A 22438-nucleotide genomic window follows, 5' to 3' on the forward strand; every position below is an offset into this window, starting at 1 on the left:
CTCCATTATGGAGGATGATGGCCACCCACTGCACACCATCATCATGGACAGGAGGAGCAGGTTTAGTGGCAGGTTGCTGTCACAGAGCTGCTCAACCGACAGATTCAGGACATCCTTTGTCCCCAGAGCCATCAGGCTCTTCAACTCTTCCCAGGGGCACCCAGCAGAGAAGGGGGGGGGGGGACTGAATCTGTATCTCATGCTTATCTTGTGTTTATCTATTCATCTGCACATATAGACAGTGTGCTGCACATATTGCACTTTCTGCGTAGCTCATTGCACATCTTGCACACCTGGACATTGGATACTTTATTGGGTACAATATATGCACATATTTATTTATTCATTCTGTGGTCGTTATATGCCATCATCTATAAATTTTGGTTCAGTCATTATTGCACTGCATCTCTCATGCATCTGTACATATACCTGTAGATTGATCTGGTCTATTTATTCTTCTTATATGTCTACACCCATTTACGGTTACTGAATAGTGTTGTGTGTCTGCTAGAGGCTGCTAAATTTTCTTCGGGATCAATTATGTATGTATGTATGTGTGTGTGTGTGTGTGTGTGTGTGTGTGTGTGTGTGTGTGTGTGTATCTATCTATCTATCTATCTATCTATCTATCTATCTAATCTGATGTACTAAGACTGCTGCTTATCACACAAACCCAATAAATACTCATGCGTTAAGTGCAGGGTTAAAAAGGCACAGTGAAATAAAACAGCTTTCAAGATAAAAAAGCACAAGACAAAAAAATATCTACAGGAAGATTAAACCAGTCTGAATGTTTAAACTTCAACAAATATAACACAATCAATGAAGCACATCAAATTTCACTTGACTATAATCATAAAAAGTAATCAGCACATACAAAAAACAGGCATGAACATCTCTAACTATTATTATTGGTTTAGTTAAATGTCATTTATTGTAATGAAGTCTGTGTTTTAAAAAAACATGACTGCCAAAGAGCTCCTAGCAGTACCACCACAGCCCAGTAGGGGGGCACGGCCCACAGGCTGAAAATCATTGTTCTACAAGGTCATCATTTAATTTTGGCTAAAAAAATTCGGCTGTGCATGCGTGGCACATCTCACATGGACATCTGAGAGTTTGAACTGTGTTATTTTGATAGCAAACTTCCTTTAAGCATGTGTTCTGAGGTTCAAGCCTCCATCTAATCATTGTGTCTGCTGCCATTACTTAAGCTTAGCTCTCTACAACAAGTCTTTTTAGACCCTAACAAACTTACAGCTAGCTGTAAAAACATAGACGCAATCAATGGCATCACAAAAAGCGCAAACGTATCTCAACATAATATGAAATCAGCCACATACACTATATTGCCAAAAGTGTTCACTAACCCATCCAAATCATTGAATTCAGGTGTTCCAATCACTTCCATGGCCACAGGTGTATAAACCAAGCACTTAGGCATGCAGACTGCTTCAATAAACATTCGTGAAAGAATGGGTCACTCTCAGGAGCTCAGTGAGAAGTAACACAGCCACAAAATGACAAAGCAGGGTCAGCGGATGCTGAGGTGCATAGCGCGCAGAGACTATAGACCTTCAAACGTCATGTGGCCTTCAGATTAGCTCGAGAACAGTGCATAGAGAGCCTCATGGAATGGGTTTCCATGGCTGAGCAGCTGCACCCAAGCCTTACAGCATCAAGCGCACTGCAAAGCATCAAATGCAGTGGTATAAAGTGCTGCCACTGAACTCTATCGCAGTGCAGACGTGTTCTCTGGAGTGGCAAATCATGTTTCTCCATCTGGCAATCCGATGGACGAGTCTGGGTTTGGCGGTTGCCAGAAGAACGGTACTTGTCTGCCTGCATTGTGCCAAGTGTAAAGTTTGGTGGAGGGGGATGTTATGATATTATGGTGTGGGGTTGTTTTTCAGAAGTTGGGCTCAGCCCCTTAGTTTTAGTAAAAGGAACTCTTAATGCTTCAGCAGACCAAGAGATTTTGGACAATTTCATGCTCCCAACTTTGTGGGCACAGTTCGGTGATGGAACCTTCCTTTTACAACATGACTGCACACCAGTGCACAAAGCAAGGCCTCTAAAGACATGGATGAGTGAGTTTGGTGTAGAAGAACTTGACTGGCCTGCACAGAGCCCTGACCTCAACTAGATAGAACACCTTTGGGATGAATTAGAGCGGAGACTGTGAGCCAGGACTTCTTATCCAACATTAGCCTCTGACCTCACAAATGCGCTTGTGGAACAATGGTCAAAAATTCCCATAAACACACTCCTAAATCTTGTTTAGACCCCAGATGAGTTGAAGCTGTTATAGAAAGGGTGGGCCAACTTCATATTAAACACATATGAACATCATATGGGATGTTCATATGGGTGTGAAGACAGACGAGCAAATACTTTTGGCAACATAGTGTATATAATATCTCCAGCCACAATCTGCAAAATCCTCGTTTTGTGCGGCCTCCCTCAAATGCATATGAATCAGGAAGCTTGTTTTTTTTTTTTTTTTTGTTTTGTTTTTTTTTTTTTTTTTTTTAGTTTTTCCAAGCATGCAGTCAATACACTGCATGTTTAGCCTTGTGTGTCAGTTTTCGACATCAGACGTAGGCAGAATACGTCTAATTTGCGCCTGAAACTGACGCAAATTGTACACTAGGCCCAAAGAGAGACAGAGATAGGAGGGAGGGAGACACAAAGAGAGGCACACAGAGAGAGACACAGACAGACAGACAGACAGAGAGAGAGAGAGAGAGAGAGAGAGAGAGAGAGAGAGAGAGAGAGAGAGAGAGAGAGAGAGAGAGAGAGAGAGAGAGAGAGAGAGATGTTCAGGCATGAAGAAAAGTGTAATTACTGACAGCCTGAAATGGCCAAGCCAGCGATGACACCTTATCCTTGGCTGATCCTTTGGCAACACTGAAGGAGGGAGGGATAGGGAGAGGAAGAGAGGGAAGAGAGCACAAAAGTGCTCAGAGCTCATTATTTACCAGTGTGGGCCGGGAAAGCCAGCCTTTGTGTGTGTGTTAGTCTGAGAGAGAGAGAGAGAGAGAGAGAGAGAGAGAGAGAGAGAGAGAGAGAGAGAGAGAGAGAGAGAGAGAGAGAGAGAGAGAGAGAGAGAGAGAGAGAGAGAGCGCCCTACATTGTCTTTTTCATTATTCACCTGGAGAGATGGGACTTTATAAGACAGGGTCTGCAAATTGAGCTATAATGAATGTACTGCAGCGCCTTTCTCTCATAGTCTTTTGATTTCTCCCTCCCTCTAACAGCCGCCCCCAACCTGTTCCACAGCATGCATCCCAGCTCGCCTGGAGAGGCATCTGATATCAGGAACGTTTGTCCACACACACACACACACACACACAAACAGCACCCCAAGGGAAACTCTCTCATTTGATTTCTGTCAGTAAAAAGATAAACATTTCCCCACCACCACTGCTAGCTGCTTCTTACTGCCATTTAGCTGAAGGGAGGTAATGATTTGTTGAGCTGCTATCAACCATCAATCTCACCAATCAGAAAGGGAAACAGTCCATGACCAGCCAAATGAATAGCCTTCATTAAGAGATATAAAAAAGTACAGAACAGTGATATGGAACGAAATAGAAGAGATTGTGACAAAAGCAACCTACTTATAACAGGACCCATATCATAGAAAATCTTTTTTTTTTATTGTTTTGTTATATACATGCAAATATCAATGCAGAGCACACATATGGTCACAGAAGCTCAAGAAATACAGAAATAAGGCCTTTTTGTTGGTGTTGTGCAAAATCTTTACTCTCCTTCATGTAGACATGCTTCTCATAGGCACATGGACACTACAGATTATTCTCACAATGTTGTTTGTTTAAGTAAATAATGGTTAATCCTTAGTTTTCCTTTACAATAAACAGCACAACAGGTCCTAAAGCTAAACACAGAGTCTCGCAGTGATAGTTTAGCTTAATGTAACCAATGTAATCATTGGTTGTTGGTGCAGCATTCAGAGGACTGAATGGCTTTCAGTCATAATGATAAGTTTTGTAGTGTCTTGGTGATGGGGCAGAACCCACGGCACAGCTCTGCATAACGTGCCTCTAAAGTTCCTTTCCCAGAGCCAGTGGCAGCTTCCAAAATATCCTAAGAACACTTTGAAGACAGCTCCCAGGTTTAATTCTTAGGTTTGGCAAAATAATACAGATGCCATAACAAAGCTCACCTCACTTCTGACGAAATGACATTACAATATTAATTTTTCTCATCATTATTGGGCAACATGACTGTCATTACTCTTTAATTTCGCTGTTAATGGCGGGAGTCACGTAGGGCACACAGTCTCCCAAAATGCCAGTCTATTTTCTGCACGTTTTGCATGTTTATTTCTAGTTGAAGTGATTTTTTTATTTGGATAAATAAAATATAATCCTTTATTCTATTACTGTTTGTTTGTTATGTGATTTTGTGATTAGTTTGTGAAACTGTAAAACAAAGCTATTTTCTGAACCAAAAACAGGAACTGACCCATTTCCACATTTTTCAATATTGGTCTTGATTGCAAACCGAATAACCAAAAGATACACTGATCTATCAATTCAACCTACAACAGTTTAGTCCCATTTAGGAATGTTTAAGCAAAAACTGCTTTTAGAAGTAGGCAGAACACTGGCAAGCCTATGAGAAAATCAGTCTTGAAGTCATAGCAGCAAAAAAAAAAATCCTCAATTCCGGAAAGCTGGGGCAAAATGAAATGCTAATGAAAACAAAAAAGCAGTAATTAGTACATTAATAGATATTTGATGTTTCACCAAAATTTGATGTCTAAAACACATCCCATAAAAAATTGGGACAGGAGCTGTTTATCACTGTGTTACATTACATTTACTTTTAATAACAATAATCAACTGGGGACTGAAAATTTTGATAAAGTGTAAAATCCACATTCAAACTGAGCATTGTCAGTTATACTTTATATAAATCTTCAGCTGTGCAACACCCCTGATAAAGACAGCGTCTAAAAGGCAGCAAATGTTGCACCAAAGTGTGTATATATATTTCACAGTTAAAGTGCCTTCACATGATATGGGAACTAACACACCCCCATACAATGGCATCTGAAATTTATGCCACGGCCGTTCCGTTTACTTTTTAGCCTGTGGAATACAATGACTAATATTTCCATTACAAATCAGAAAAATTAAACCATCAGACCATGAAACATATGTTCACTGTGCATTAGAAGTTGGCAGTGTTTCTGAATGTTACTGACATATGATTTCCACGGTGCATAGTGCAATGTTAATCTTCACTTGCAGATGCAGCACTGAACAATATTGATTGACAACAGTCTCCTATGAGTCCATGTGGTCATATCCATCACAGAAGCAAGCTGTTGTTTAATTTAGTGCCGTCTGATGGATCAAATGTCACATGCATTGTGGTTTTTGGCTTTTTGCTCTAATCCTCTGGATTCCTTGAATCTTCTGCAGATACGATATATGAAACATGTTGCAGGCTTAAATCAGAATGAGAATTTATTTAAGAAAAACAATGAAACTGGTAAGGTCAAACAATAAATGACAAAAAAATGACTACTGTTTGTTTTTGTTTGTTTTGCATCCTGACTTTATGGAAAACTTTTTCATTATATCTCACCCTTTTTTTTTTCCACCCTGAACACTGAATATTAATGGAGGAATGGTTTAGCCTGTTAGCTATCTTTTAGCCTGTTTAGCCTGCAGTGTCATAGCCTACGAGCTCTAAATAATCTTCTACTTCACTCTTTTAACAGATATGCTCACAAACAGCTATGTCTGCCTGCTTCACATAGATTGCGCATCACTGGAAAATCCTGTTCACATGTTTTGTTTTTATTTTTCCCCTGGTGTCTCCTTCAATTCTAATCACCTCATAGGCATAGTAGTCTACGCAAATTCATTAAAATTTTCCCAAAGCTAATTTCACGCAATAAATGCAATATTCCAATCAGCAGTGATTAGAGCAGTGCAAAGCGTCAGAGCACACACAGTCAATCCTGACTGAGTCTAAGAGGGAGCTCATTAAACACTTCCTGTTATCTGTGGCTGATCCACAGCATGTGGAACACACCAGGTATTTATTAGCTCTACCTCCGCTCATCCTGTCGGCTTTAATTGCTAATGATCCTTCTGGATGCGTACAGGTGCCGTCCACACTGCCTGACAAATTGAATTCACACATCGAGATTGTACCTCCAAAGAAAGGTTTGCTTAATGGGGGAAGGGGTCATTTCTGAAATGAGTCTAGTCATCCAGTAATAGCTCTTTTGGACCGCAACTCTGCCTATGGGTCTTTCTTACTTTGTACCTGCTAATTCCTTCAGCTCAGTGTAACATAACGCATGTCATGAAGTGCCTTTTACTGTGATTGATATCTATATACACACAACAAAATAATGATCCTTCCACAATGCATGTAGAGAGCTCATCTTTGTCTTGAAGTGGTAGTATAGCAAAAGGCCCTCCATATATGGGTCATACAAAATTGTAACATTTGGATCACAATGAACATACAAAGACATTTAGTTTATTGAGCATCTGACAAATTGCAAAAGGAAATTGCTATTGTTATATTTTAAAAAGACTATAAAAACTATGAATACTGTGTTTTTGCTTTTTTGGACCTGCCTTCTAGCTACATTAAAACTAGCATGTCAAATGGTCGTGCACCAGCATAAAGGCTTGGTTCTGACTAACTGCTATTCTACAGACAAGTGTAGAAAATAGAAACTTCTGGCTGAGAGAGTGTGGCGTGATGTGAGGTGGTGTGAGAGAGCTAAAATACAGTTAGCTTAGTTAGCAAGCTAAAATTGCCACGTCACACCACAGGCTCAGCTCCAGCTAACTGGTGCTCGAATGACAAACCTTTAAACAATAGACTCATATCTAAATAAGCAGCACATTAGATGGAAAGGAAGCCATTACTGGCACAATAAGGCCATGAGAACCTCTTTTTCACCCAGTGAGAAAGTGTTTGAGGTAGACAGCACGTGTAGCGATGGTGCTTAATTTTTAGATGGCAATGCATGCTGGACATTTCCATCCCTGACTATGATTACAGCAAATGCTGCTGACTGGTTCATCCACGTTTGTTGACTTTCTCTTTGTTATTTTGCTATTAATTAATTAGCTTGCTAAAATTATGGCTAGCACTGGACATTTTGTTTGGCCTCTTTCTCTCTTATCATGGCACCAGCCAGTGATGCCCCACTACAAAGCGGCCCAACCCTATTAAATGGAAATGGTATAATAATAGTGATAATAGTATCATGATCACTATAATATCACTTCAAGAAGTTTTCATGATAAACAATGTCAAAATATTTGGTTTTTTGAGGCTTGATAAATTGAAACTGACAAAATACCAGAAAAAAGTTATATACAATACAATATTTACAATATAATTATTAAAAAATACAATAATCAAAAATCATGACTACAATTGTTTTTATTCAACATCTAATCTAATGCATGGCACTTAATCCAGTTAAACAAGACTGTCTTCTGTTTTAAATTAAACATGCTGTTGGTCAGTGTTCTTAAAGTACTGGTGTCCACGCTCAGCAAAGCATATTGAAATAATTATCATGATAATGATAAATATCTTCATAGCGCCCAGCCCTATGGTCAACATCTTAAAACACTGTCATATAAAATATCCACCCATCATCAAGCGAGCATCAGATCCATATATAATCCATCAGTGCAGAATGGGCCACGGACGACTTTGTCATTTGTGTCTATATCTTTGAAATGGGTTCCAGATCAAGACAGATCAGCTGTCTGCACTGATAGATGCAAGTCATTTCCATAAAGAACCGTGTTACAGTCTGCAAACAATGATGAATGATATTGTACAAAATGGAAAGGATCACGTCAAAATGCAGTAAACAGCACTTCTGTTGCTGCACACTGAATGAGTTTATGTTCTTCTTAAACACCTGGGACATTTGAAATATTCAGAGCAAACCCAAATATACCCTCTAATGAGTCAGCTAAAAGGCTATTGCAAATGTTCAAAGAGGTTTGATCTAAATTACAATGAATTCTGTAGATTTAAACACCAACTTCTGTGGGCTCAAAGGAAAAAAAGCAGACACTTCTACTCCACATCAGAAAGTTTGAAATCCACTTGGATGACATTAAAAAGTTATTTATATGAACAGCATGCCTAAGGAAACCGCTTCTAGGACCTCCACATCAACACATCTTGAAATCATGTTACTAGCTGGAAAAGACGGGCTATTATATAACTGCGTACTTCAATATTCAACTAAATAAAATTAATACCATTTAATTGAGAGATTTATTTTAAGGTTAGGCATAACAGTTCAGTATAACAGCACATGACTGAGTAACAGCCACCACCTTTTTGTGGCTACAAATAAACACCAGCCTCTCACTGTCTCTATGGAGTGTAATCTCACTGCTGGTCACACAAGCCTTTAATAATAAATGGCTAAAATAGAGGCATCAAACTTAGCTTAATGCGCTAATATGCTCCATGGCCAAGAATCCCAGAGAGATCAGCTAAGTCAGTCAGTATCAATGCAGACATAATAGAACACACCATGGAGCTATGTGGGTCATGTGAAGCTTCCAAATAAATAAAGCCACATTATGAGAGCAACGAGCGAGGCAGTAAGCGTCTGGAATGGCTCTGACACCCTCCGAGCACCATGGCACAAAATAAACCCAGCGAGAGCAACTTGGCCATTCACACACAACACAAACATGTTTGGCCTGAGAGCACTAGCTGGGAGCTCTTTGTTTCTCTCTCTCTCTCTCTCTCTCTTTCCACTGAGACATGCTTGATGTTTGAAAGCAACCCCATTCTGTGAGGGGATTTGAGAACACTGTTACACAGACCCGGCCAGTACCGGCCTGAGAGAGAGACAGAAAGACAGAGAGGGAGAGAGAGAGATGAGAAAGGGACAGAGATGGCGATCAGAGAGTGGAAAAAAGCGCACAGGGAAGGGTGTGTGATTTTGGGAAAATGTTAAAGCAAACTGAAGGGTATTTCACTTAACATTGTCCATTGCTCTGAGAACACTAGCTCATCCATTTTCTAGTTCATCAGTGTTCTCTTACAGTACCTTTCTAGCTTCATTTATAAAATTTCTTCTTTTTTGGCTGTTTCCATTTCTCAGTAACAGCTTTCTGACACCTACACATCCTTTCAGGCTCATAGTGTTGAGTTGTCTTCTCACAGTGGAAGCAAGGACAGAAACACCTGTGGATTTTTTTCAGATCTGAATCAAGAATGAAGCTTGATTTCCTTAAGACTTAAGTCATTTTTAAAGTACTTCTTAAACATTTTTCACACACTAACAATGACTGCTCCATCTAATGCCCTTTGCTAACAAAATCAATTGTACAACTGTACAATTTTTGTAGCTTAAAAAAAAAAACAACAACATATCTTCCAAATACTCAAGTGTAGGGACGCACCAGTTATGAAATGCTGTGGATGATTCCGCTTTGTCTAGAGCCTCATTGGCTGTTGCCGAAGAGAAAATATAATCTACTTTTTCCGCTTGTGCTCCACTTACAACATGAGTGTTTTTTTGTACTAAAAATCGTGAAAATTAATTTTTACATGAGTATTTTCCAACCTCTATTCAGAAACCGGCAGTTTTTGTTATGGCGCCTTTAAGACTGATATATATATATATAAATAAATAGGCTCTGTTCTGACGGGCTGACTCATTTAAAAAAGTGACCTGAGCTGAAACACTACTTTAATCGGAATCTCACACTGTGTGCGTAAAATGAGCACAAAAAACACAAAATTCAATTCTCAAACGAAAACAAACTGGCTGATTGCTGCCCTTGAGCTAAAATCTGTTGGTCAGATTTCAGATCATGCACCCTTACAAAACAGAAAAATAAACACTAACGTAACAAATGAACACTCAGCCATTTTTGGAATACAATCTTGTCATGTTAGACTTTATTCAAATTTACAGATTTTTTTCTTTCTCTTTTAAATTTACCATTTGAGTTCTTTTTTTTCTTGCAAATGAACATATACACTTCGCCTATTCATTGTTAAGCACAAATTTTATACTTGTAATATAATATGCCTGCTGCTTAAACCATCTCCTAGCATCTGTACAGTATATTTACACAGTCCTGCACGCTGCATTTTATTTTTTGTTCTTATTACATTTTGTGTCAATTACAGTCTCTGTCCTGTGAACATGCCTGAACAAACTGCTTGTATGTCTAATGAACAATTCAGACTCTTATACTTGGTGCATGCAGCTATGGATGTTTTCACAGTCAGTACATCAGAAACATCAGAGAACAAGAGGTTATGCTGGGCAATCTGAACACTCTTATATAGTGGTTACCCTATCGAGCAATGAACCATTCCACTGAAATGGAAATGTCAATTCTATTTGTGGAGTCTGTATCAACCATTCGTGTGAAATAACCTTAAAACAACCTGACGTATCAATTCAACCAGCGCCCCCGAACCTCAACCATCAATCAAACTGAAACACAATTGTCTCCACTGAGTTCAGTCATATTTGACAGATTTTTGCTGGTAACATTCATGAAACAAGAGCAGGAGCCAGAGCGCTGGGCAATAGCATTCCCACATGCTTCACACCCACCCTCTCTCTACTTCAGTCAGGTACAGAGGGCAGGACATAACCCCAGTTCAGCTGTTCTGTTCTGTTTGTGTCAGTGTTTTACTGCAAGCTTAAAAAAAAAAAAACACAAAGTATGTGTCATTCAAATGAAAGGAATTGAAAAACAAACACTTTCATGTCCTGCTATGTAGTTACAAAAGGTAACATGTCAGTAACTGACCAAATGTCACAAACTATAAGCTTGAAAGAAACAATCGATACATTATATTATTGAGATAGTTTGGGTTTAATTAATAAAATACCAATTATTAATGTTAAATTATTTAACTATTAAAAGTATAATAAGTCCATTGTTAGACTAACAGGATACCAAAATGCATTGCTTCTTAATCCACACAACGGTACTATTTTTTTTTTTGCTTCTTTTTCTGTCAATGGATTCTCTATTATGAATGGACAGACAGATCAGACAGACAGAACAGTGGACAACTGCTTACCACACACTGAATGACAACATTCAAAACCTTACTGAAGTACAGATAAAAAAAAAATGAAACTATAATAAACATCATTTGATCAAAAGTATGTGGACACCTTTTGAAGAACTACGACGTTTGGCACAGTTGGCAGTTCCAAAACCCACACACATACATTTTCTAAGCCGCTTCTCCCTCAGGGGGTTGTTGGGATATCCCAGCTGTCATCGAGCAGAAGGCAAGTTCAAAAACCATGAGAATTAACATGGAGTCCCATTAAACTCATCAAACTATGTCCTTATGGACCTCACTTTATGCACTTAGGACAGTCATGCTGTATAAAAAAAAGTACTTCCTCAAACTGTTGCTACGAAGTTGGAAGCTTAAAATTGTCTAAAATTTCTTTGCATGCTGTAGCATTAACATTATTCACTGGAACAGAGAGAACGACACTAAACCCTGAAAAAAAAACCCAGCCCATTATCCCTCCTCCTCCAAATGTCAGTGCTGGCACTATGCATTCCAGTAGTAAATGTTCTTCTGGAATCCACCAAACCCAGATTCATCCATCAGACTGCCAGATAATAAAGTGTGATTAATCACTCCAGAGAACAAGTTTCCACTGCTTCAGAGTCCAGTGGCGGCATTCTTTACACCACTCTGGCCAACACTTGGCACTACACATAGTGATGTTAGGCTTGTGTGCAGCTGCTCAGCCATGGAACCCTGGAAACCATGGAGACTCGGAGTCGATTTCTTGGTCTGACAGTTCCCTTCTTATCTCTCTGAACAAGAGCATCTGCTAAATATGCAAAACATGTTTTCACAAGTACATGTTGCTCTTAGTGGTTAATGGGAGCTGTTTGGTGGATGGAAAGGATGTTAATACACCTCACTCATGCAATTTATGCATGTTAAAAACTGTGCAGCACTTCAAACCAAAGGGCTACTAGAGAGATCTGAATCACTGGCACATCCAACAAAGCAGATCTTAAAGAAAACAGCAATTCTGTCTTAATTCAGCACAAAAGTTTAATACCCTTTCAGCAAGAGAAAATAAGCCACTCTCTCCAATGTAATGATGTGTTAACACAGTAAAATATTGTGCTTCCTATGAGTAACTTTCTGCATTCAACAGCTTAAAAAAAACAAAAAAAACATTCAATTTCAAACACTCTGTTTTCCAAAAAATCCACCCCAAAAGTTCTTTGAAAGGTCCTTCCACTTTCAAGATGTCACCAGGAGGGAATTTTACTAGTAAACTTTCCTCTAGGGTCTGCTGTGGCACTGCTGCAAGATGTGAGTAGATATGCTTACAACAGTGAAGCAATGATCAAAATTTTTATTTCCCTTTTAAGTGGGCTAAACAAAGCATAGACTTTGTTAGATATAACTCTTTGGGACAAATAACTTGCAGTCAAAACTAATAAATCAAAAATACACAGCAATATGTCATAAAAGTAAACACATCATAAATCTTCAAAAACTGCACTGGAATCACAATTAAGCAACAGAACACAAGAGGGAGTGTGTTATCACGAAATAACATCATGGCTGTGATGTGGTCGCAGCGGCGTCTCAGCAGAGTGACACAGCATTTGTGAAAAAAACGTGATGTTATGGCGAAATACCACCACGGTTAGAACGCTTCTCAACCAATCAGCTTGCGTGGCTGGAACTAACTGTTGTATAATCACAATTAAAATACAACAAAATCATAGCAAAAACATAGCAACACAAATTCGCAAGACATTATTAATAACAACAACCGTTACACCTTGATGCAGCCTATACAGAAAACAGATTAATAGTATTTTTTCCTTTTAAAATAAACTCATGTTATAATCTACTGCTAAGTGCAGTGACCTTAGAACAGGTTAATCCTATTTATTTCAGCTGTGCATTCAGCATTCTATGCCATGACACAGCTAAAGCAGACAATTACTGACACTGTTTCATTGTAAGTATTTAAATTGTTTATCAGATGCTCTTATCCAGAGTCTCTTATAGTGCCAGCTAACACAGCATTAGTAGTGACCATGTCCTGTTACTAGGAAAGCAGTGACATTCATGCTTGAGTGAGCCTCTAATGCATACATTATTTATTGAATTATCATTAATGATGATTTTATTCTTTAAATGGATTTCATGCACATGTCCATTTGTGAGTTCATCTGCTTCAGATAGGAAGAAGTTCATTTTAAGGGCAAAAATAGGGGCCAATCACAGCTGTCCTTCTGGCTGAAGCCTTCTAAGACTGGATTGAAGGTCAGGTCTTCTATTCATATGCACTAATGCAAAATATTTGGGTGACAGATGGCCAGTCAGTTTTCTGGAACCATTTTGCCAATTTATGTTTTCCCAGTCTCTGTTGTTGCCAGTGCCCTTTACTGCAGGGCTTTCCCCTTTTATGTACCAACATCATCAGTTTAGAGAAGCCAAATGTATTTTATATTTAGGTCAGTTAGCCAATTTAGCTGATCACATTTTGATTTGTTCTGAATTGTTCTGTTTTTTACCTGCTTTAGCATCTATTAACCATATCCCCAGGTTTCTGAACTGTATTTCCGTTGCTTTTTAAAAAAATAAATAAGATAAATGAAAGAGTTTAAAAAAAAGGAAACTACAAATACAACCTGTTTTGGTTTCACTGTTTTCATTATATTACCAAAACCAATACATTTTCATAAATCTACCTATTCAGCTTACACTAGTGTAGTCCTACCCATTCACACTAATGTTTGAAGAGAAGGTTAAAGAAAATACATGGCGGGCCAAAGATGAAAGGCTGGGAAATGATGGTGAGTATCATACAGTGACTGTAATTTTTATTTTACCTAAGAACATCCTAGTCTGTTCCTGCCCACAAAGAACCACAAACCATTAGCTTTCCTTACTAAAGAACACCTGTATGTCCGCCATCCGTGGCTGAATGGTCAGAGACAGCACGATTGGCCTCTGTGTCTCATGGTGGGTAAGATGGCAACTCCATCACTCAGCGCCATGCTAGCCACACAGGTGTCTGTTAGTGGATGTAACAGTCTGGTTGTTGGCATTCTCCTCCAAGCATGTTCAGCTGTCCAATGACTTTAACAATAACATTAGTGGCTGTTCGATAGGATACAGTGGCTGGCTTTACGTGAATCGGAGGAAGCTTCCATCCCTGCTCTCCTAGAACTGGTGCTATTGTGTGATTGGGGGAGTCCCCCCTCCCCTCAACAAAAAAAACTGAAAAAAACATGATTATTGATAACATTGACCTATTAATAGAAATCCTAATTCAAGTCAACTTTAATTTAGTTATGAGTAGTTATAATACACATTAGAGGTATGCAAAGTTTCATAAACATACAGCCGCAGTCAGAATTCAGTTTTGACTAGTAACCACTACTTTTTTAAAACTCTGTATTTGTAAGATAAAGCTATCTGAAATCACAATTTGACCAGTATAAATTAATTAGAACATGTAATAATTAAATATGTTTCAGATCTCCTCAATGGGTAAATGAATATATAAACAACTAAGATTTGCATTTCATGCATATTTATGATGGCAATATTAGGTGGGAAATGGGCGGTATGCATGCAGCAAATTAGTGCAGGGCACAAGATGGAAGGCAGTTGAGAAGGAGAGAAATGATTCATCAGAGTACTAAATGTGGTCACATTAGTGAGGGAGTGACTGGTGTGCTCCAGGAACATCGATAATATTTGAGCAAACACAACATTAGTTAAATTATCAACATTTTTACTAACAGTTTTACTAGCTAACAGGTGTATCCAGTAGCTTTACTGGCCATGACATTTTTATGGTGGGTTGGAAGTTTGAAATAAAGCAGTTAATGTTGAAAGTGACTTCTACCTAGTACAAAGATATCTGGAACTGAATTTATAAATAGTCAGAACAACAATTTGTCTAGTCGTCATTATATATAAGTGAAATTTTCATAAAGGAGATAGATTTACTGTTGCTAGTAAAAACTATATATGGATATTTGTAATTATATGTAAGACATCTGTGATCCAATTTGGACTAAAATGGTGAAAAAAAAGATAAAAATATTGTTTTTCCTAGCGAAGATTTAAATTTTGCTAGTTAAAATGAAATGCCATTTATAATTCTTATTCTCACAAGTCAGAATTATATTTTAATTCTAGCAACTAACAATGTTTAACAATGTGACACACAGTGCCATCAGGTTACTTATCCATAACCTACAATAGCCAATTACATGACCCTACCGCCCAGGCCTAGTGCCCTGGCTCTCATCTGAGTTCTGCCTTTAAAAGGCACCATAACCAGTTTTGATTTTTTGATAAACCAATTTTGATTTTTCTAAAATTTCTTAAACTAAATTCCATCCATCCATCCATCCATTTCCTAAACCGCTTCTCCGTCAGGGTCGCGGGGTTAAACTAAATTATAAAAAACAAAAAAGTAATTCAGAGTGATTTGATGTAAGGTGCACTGTCTTAGAGGTGATGGGAACTAGACATGCAAAGAGTTTAATTGTCTCTAAAAGCTGTCTTACAGAAAATTATTACATGAAACAGAAATAAATATGGTGCCTGATGCCTGTGAAATATATTTATAGTGGAGTGGTACATGCAGGGTGCTATAAGGCAATATTTTATATTTTTATATTTTGTTGGCCCCTCCCAGTCCTGTCCATGTGCATCTGTTTACATGTCCATGTGCTTTCTTTGTTTTGATTCCCAGTCCAGCTCCCTTGTTTTCTGACTCCGCCCCTGATTTTTGCCACCTGTGTTTCAACCTGTGTCCTGTTATCCCAAGTTAGCCCTCGTGTATTTAAGCCGTGTGTTTGCCCCTTGTTTTCGTTGGTCTTTGTTTGATTGTGTTTGATGTGCTGATTGTTTTGTATGTATTGTTTGTGCTGTTTGGAATTCGGTGTTTAGTTCCATTATGTCTGTCCCTCCTGCTCTTCATGTTGGCTATATGAACCTGGACCATTTCGACTATGACCCTGGATTTGCCCAAAATAAATCTCGCTTTTTTCAGCGCATGCGTCTGCCTCATCACTCCACGTTAAAATGACTACTATATTTCACTATTATTAACATCACATACAAAAACTCATGAAGGTCCATAAAATGGTTGTATTTGTGTTGTAGAAATCAGGACCCCTGGTTCCTATCACCACCACTGTAAAGAAATCAGGGTCAGTAACAATGTGTGAATTTCACATCATGAACAATTTCACATCAAACCACTTTGAGTCGGTTTGTTAGTATCTCAAAGACTGAAATATGCAGAATATTAAAAAAGAACAGTGGAATTCCCCTATCAAATATTAATAAACTAATTAAGATATAATAAAACAGAAAAAAACTGCATCAGGACTGCAGTGTGTTGATAATGGCAGCAGTGACAGCAAGTATGATTAGAGAAATTAGTTCCCAATTTATTGTCTTTATTAATACTGATTTTGTTTTTTTGTACTGCATTTTTCCACTGTAGTACAATTAATGATTCTGTAATTGAACAATGACTTTTACATAATCAAGGAGCCTGACTGGTAGGATTACTATTTTGCATCTGAGGACAGGTTGTGTTGTTTCTTGCCATTTCAGTTACAGTGTCATTAAAGCAGCTTATTACTTATTGCTCTTTAAACATATTGATGTTCTGACAACATGTTCTGCTCCACCTGTGAGGCTGTGCCAAAGAAAGCAAGCCACACATCCGGACCAAAAGAGTATTTGAGCCATTACAAGCCTGAAATGACCAAAAAGACAAAATAGTTTTTGACAAAAATGGAAGAACTCTGTGAGGTTTCTGTGAAATACTGAGATTCACATCATATTTTGCTATTAACTTTGTAGCTCCATCGAAAACCAAGGAAAACACTGTCCAAAACATCTTGTGACTCAGACCGCACTCCCATTGCTGCCTGCAAGTGCCTCACAGTTGAGAGAGCAGGGGGGCAAAACCCTTTAAAGGCAGTTACTGATGACATTATCACAGCAGAGAGCAATCTGTTCACTGAGAGCGACAAAAACAACCTTCAGAGAAACCCTCAGAGCTGCCACAAAGCCACCAAATCAACGGCGGGATACAAAAGGACAAAAGCCCATCTAGTCCTTATTTGTTCCACATCAGGATGAACTAGTTTTGCAACAGTCAAGGTCAGTCTGTGAATTGCTTCGGAGCCAGCTGTTTATAAAAACTCCCCTTCCTCTGTATTCTTGGAGAGCAATCATAATCTAGCAGTCTATTTTTGGTCTGCCCCCATCTGTGCTGGAAGCACCTGTAAAATAGGCAATTTTACAGGCTGAACAGCAGATCAGTCAGCTGCGGCTAAGGGAGAACTGATCTAGGCAAGTCTGGATGTTGGAAACATTCCAGTAGAAGGAGAAGAGCACCACACGACATTGGTGGCTATAAAGCATTCTAGAAAAAATGTTTCATTTTATAACACTTTCGAGAAAACAGTAATGAGTTAGGTAAGAGTATTTCCTTGCAGTTACGAGTTGTGGAGTCTCAACTGATGTACCACCCACAAGGGTATAATGACTGTCTGATATACACCGCACACTAAATAACCTGAACTGCACCAGTTTTGATAGGTGGACTCTCATACACTATTTTTTAAACAGTTCATAGCAAATTCTGCAAGCAGCTGCCTGTTCTGCATAGGAAGCTGCTTGCAAAAGAGTAAGCCTTTGGGAGCAGGACACAATAATATAAATTATTATTGTTATTATTATTATTATTATTATTATTATAAGTTCAATTTATATAGCACCTTTCACAAACCCAAGGACAATTTACATCGTATCAAAAAAAAAGAAAAACAAGACTACAGAGAGGAAAAAAAGGAAGGTTTTTAGCAGAGATTTGAAGGAAGACACCAAAGAATTCCAGAGTTTAGGGAGAGCAGCACTGAATTATGCCTCCCATAGTAGAAAGTCTAACTAAAGTAACTGAAAGTTTCTTAGAAGCATTTAGTGTACTGACCATGACATACCAGTTTCTTTTACATCGATGTGCTTTTATTGAAGCATCACTGTGTAGTTGCTGCACAATATTAAAAGCAGCTTGTTGCTAAGTCAGAGTAACGAGCTCCACTCACTCTCTGCACAGCCAGCAGTTTGTTCTCCAGCTCCTTACACAGACAAACTTAAAGTTTGGGAATTTAGTGTAGTCTCATCTTCAGACTCTGACCAATTCGGCTGTCGGTCAAATGTGATCTTAAAAGTATCCATTTTCTGCTTTGCATAAAGTAAGAAATAAAAACATTCAAATGGCTTGAGCATCTCACACAGCTGTCAAAGTTGTTGCTTAGCACAGCGTCACAGTGGAGTGATGCAGTGTTCATGAAAAAATCGTTACTAGAATGCTTCTCAACCAACCAGCTTACGTGGCTGGAACTAACTGTTGTATATTTACTTAAAAATCAGTTAAGATTCAATTTATAGCTTTCAAGCTGGCTTTGTTGTTAGGATGACAACAACAGGGATTAAGGCTTTACACAGTAAAACTTCCATGCAACTAGTTGCATTTTGTCAGTTGCCTGCAACACAGTGTTCGTAAACCATGACAGTAACACAAAAGAATTCAAAACAGTCACTGCTGCATGCAACATAATAATTTTATCATTTACACCATTTTCTATATCTATTTGGACATTATACCAAATTAGTTCAAACTGCAGTCCCACAGTATAAAAAAATAAAAATAAATAAAAAAACAATAAAGTACTCAGACCTTAGATGTGTACAAGGATTATGTTATGATCTATTTAAAACCAAGGGGTTATTAGCGATAGTAATAAGCTAAATATATACAAAATCATCATTTATGAGGTATTTTATACTGGGAGGTGGTTGTCCCAAACCCTAACACCCAAATTTCCACTTTTAAAAGTAATGTTTACATTTTCCAATTTTTTTTAAAACTGTTTTTTGATTTCTTGTAAAGTGAAGATACACAACTAAGAATTATCATGAGACTGCATCCCTGTCCCTCTGTCCTAAACATGTCTGAAAGTATGTAACCTTTAGCACTGTCACTACTGAACACACATATTTTCTACAATTATGTCAACTGGTGTTTTCATTAAAACACTTAATTTGTGTGTATCCAACTGCGCAAAGCTGTGTTTGCTAGTCAGGTACTGGTTAAAGCAGTGGTCCCCAACACCATTCCTGAAGAGCTACTTTCCTGCAAAGTTTAGTTCCAGCCTGTACCCACTAAGCTGCCCCACTCTTTACTTACTCTAATACATCTGATCTTGCCCATCAGGGACCTGGGAGGAGGTTGGTTAAGTCAAGCAGGTAAGGCAAAGTGCGGTTGGAACTAGGATTTGCAGGAAGGTGACTCTCCAGGACCAGGACTGGAGACCACTTGGCTAGTCTTTCTGAGTTATGCTCAAATTTAGCTTAACTTTTCACTACAGGAAGGGTCACTATTGAAACATTTGGTAGTTTCAGTAGTGTAGTCAGTGTTTTGGTAATAATGAAAATCTTCTTCTTTCGGCTGCTCCTTTTAGGGGTCGCCACAGCGGATCATCTGCCTCCATCTTGCCCTATCCATTGCCTCCTAAACTTTCACACCAAATTTGGTAGTAATGAAAATGATCCGTTTTAATAAAATAAACATGATTAATGTAGAGGGTCACAAAAGGATTTTAGTCTGACTTGAGTTTGAATGAGTTAAAAGTGTTTTCAACTCTGACTGGAAATCAATTCAATATGATAGTGATTCATTTATAAAGAAGTACTTTGTTTCAGTTGTCAGTGTATCCAGAATTTTCATTTAGGTGCAACATTGACATAAATATCCTTGATTAACGTATTATGAGATTATTGTGACTGAGGCTTCCTGAGGCTTCACTTTCAACTGGTTGCAATTTGCAATTTATAAAAAAAGTGTGCCAGAGTCTATTTTGTACCCCGAAAACAAACTAGAATAAATGCACATTCGCATTTTGTGACAAAATGTGTTCAAACACAATAGAAGCAAAGGCGCTGCAAATATGACAAGCTTTAATTTGTCACCTTAAAAGCAGCTCCTCACTGCTGCAGGGTGTGAATAATTTCCACTTCACGGTCCACCTACTCATGTCTACCCGGAACACCTGTATGCAGGGAGTAACTAACCACAAGTGCTGCTTTCAGCAAATGCAGAGATGGTAGTTTTTAAAGGTTCACTGGACAGATAACTCTTTGTTGAATGCCTATATGAATGCAATCTACACTATGTTGAGATTCAATTGACATTCCGTTGACAGTAAAAATAAATAAATAAATAAATAAAAATTCTGCTGCTGTTTTCCTTCATTTAGACGGTCTAAATTGAATTTTAAAAAGCAAAGCTTCAAAGTGTGTTTGTCCATGGCAAGAGTAAATCATCTGCATCTGATGTAGGAGGCACCTTATTAACATTCACAAAGGGAGCACTGCCAGGAACTCAGTACCTGTAACCACAGAATCCTGCCAGGTCATGTTTTCATATGCTAATAAACTGAATAAACTGATGAGTCATATTTACCCTGTGCAACAGATTGAAAACAGAGTGTATGAGACATAGACATACTTCACACAATGTTCATTTAAGTTGTGATGTTTCCATTTATTGCTCAGATATCTCTCAGGTCCTTTCGGAAAAACATGTTTTATCTATTATCCACCAAATCTTTTGTTTTTCAAACCCACAGGCACTGAAATGCTCAAACACGTCATCATCTTCTCACAGTCAGTTATTTTAGAAGTCACTCTGAAAGCCAGTGTTACCCTGCACTACTTAGTCTGAAACACAATTTCTTCACAAAACTTTGGAAAGATTTTTACATGCTTTAACCATTGTACTGAGGAGAGGCACTTGATGGCCAGTGTGAAGCATTGTTTGAAGGGCCCTGTTAGATGGGTCATTTCTTTTTTGTCAGTTGTTTGTGAGCCTGCACCAATTTGCCAGCCTTCTGTCCTGAGCAGAGTGGTTTTGATGCAGTAGGCTCTTTGTTATCTACTGTCTGAATGGACAGATAAAAATACCTCAAGTGCCATCATCCTGCCACTGTCTCGACAGTTTTGTCCTGCGCACTGCTCAAACAGCCCCGGCAGCCACCCTTGGTAATTCTTTACAAGCAGTGGTAATTCTTCATGGCTAGCCATTATGCCACATCCCTTTTCCTGCACTGCAAAATCATCAGGCATTTCCAGGCTGGACAGCTTTTCAAGTGGTCAAGTGGTGACTGGTCAAAGCTAAGCCTTGTGTGGTCAACTGGGCTTTAACTCTTTTCCAGACTGCTCTCACCATCATGCTGAGCTTCAACGGATAGAGCTTTTTCCTGCCAATAAATTGCTTGGCCAGGGAAAGACATTGTCCACTACTAGGCTAAAATTCTGAAATAAACCAGAACGAATACCAATTCGCAACTCCACTACCATTGATTTCCCCAGAAAACAGGTGTTGGCACTGCTAAGCTACCAAACTTGCTTTCACAGCTTCAGTGAAACGAACGCAATACCTGACTCATTTCTAATAAATCACAGAACAGAATGTACAATTCTTAACTTAAAACCATATTGTGGTTTACATTCAACCACAAAATTTTCATCACAAACATGCCAATCTATCAGCATGCTGTTTAGAAGATAACTTAGAATGCAAAAATTGAGGGACTGGCATTAGAGCAAAAGCAGAAATCAAACCAGCTCTGGGTCGTGTGGAGCTCTTGCTCATCGCTAAGCTCCTATAATGTTTAGTTTTTCAGTGGCTTTTTTTTCTGGCTCTGATTTCTCACAGGTCCACATATCAGTGAGCTATCACACCACCAAACAGTGAACTTTTCTAAAATATAAACATGGTTGAATGTGTATATTTGACCATTTAAACATGTACTACAAATCTGACACATCAGAATCTCTAAATATCACAGTGTACCTTATCACCATTATACCGCCCAACCCTTGACTCAAGTAGGTTTAGGTGTTTCATAAGAGTGGTGCTTTGCCTCAGTGACAACATGTGTCCTTGTTACAGCAAACAGTAGTTGCACCGCTGGGGTGACATAAGGTGTGGGACTTCTAAAATCAAAGGTCTTACCTGTTTCAGCTTTTTTAGGTCTTCATCAAGCTCAAGATTGTCCAGAATAACAGCCACAAACAGACTCAGCAAGATCTGGAAGACATTAGAACAGAGCTGCAGAATCATCACACTGAACTATTTGCTTAGTAACAAACAGTTTCTACCTTTACCTTGAGGACCAAAAATATATTAAATGTCTGTTTTTTGAAGTATTATTATATTAGTTCCATATTCTGTTAAGAACTAACATATTTGTAAATATAAGCACTAGCCTATTTAGGTTGGGCTGGTTATGGACAGTTT

General features: G+C 38.4%; 1 protein-coding gene across 5 annotated transcripts in view; it reads right to left on the minus strand.

The window, feature by feature from the left end:
• Nucleotides 1-22438, minus strand: part of nalcn (sodium leak channel, non-selective) — a 177778-nt gene that overhangs the window by 60332 nt on the left and 95008 nt on the right. For all 5 annotated transcript variants that reach the window (XM_017720920.2, XM_017720921.2, XM_037538951.1 and 2 more), the window contains one exon: nucleotides 22154-22228. In XM_017720920.2, coding sequence (XP_017576409.1) covers nucleotides 22154-22228 — 75 coding nt within the window. The remainder of the gene's footprint in view (nucleotides 1-22153; nucleotides 22229-22438) is intronic.

The sequence above is a fragment of the Pygocentrus nattereri genome, chromosome 6, assembly GCF_015220715.1.
Source record: "Pygocentrus nattereri isolate fPygNat1 chromosome 6, fPygNat1.pri, whole genome shotgun sequence".
Classification (NCBI taxonomy): domain Eukaryota; kingdom Metazoa; phylum Chordata; class Actinopteri; order Characiformes; family Serrasalmidae; genus Pygocentrus; species Pygocentrus nattereri.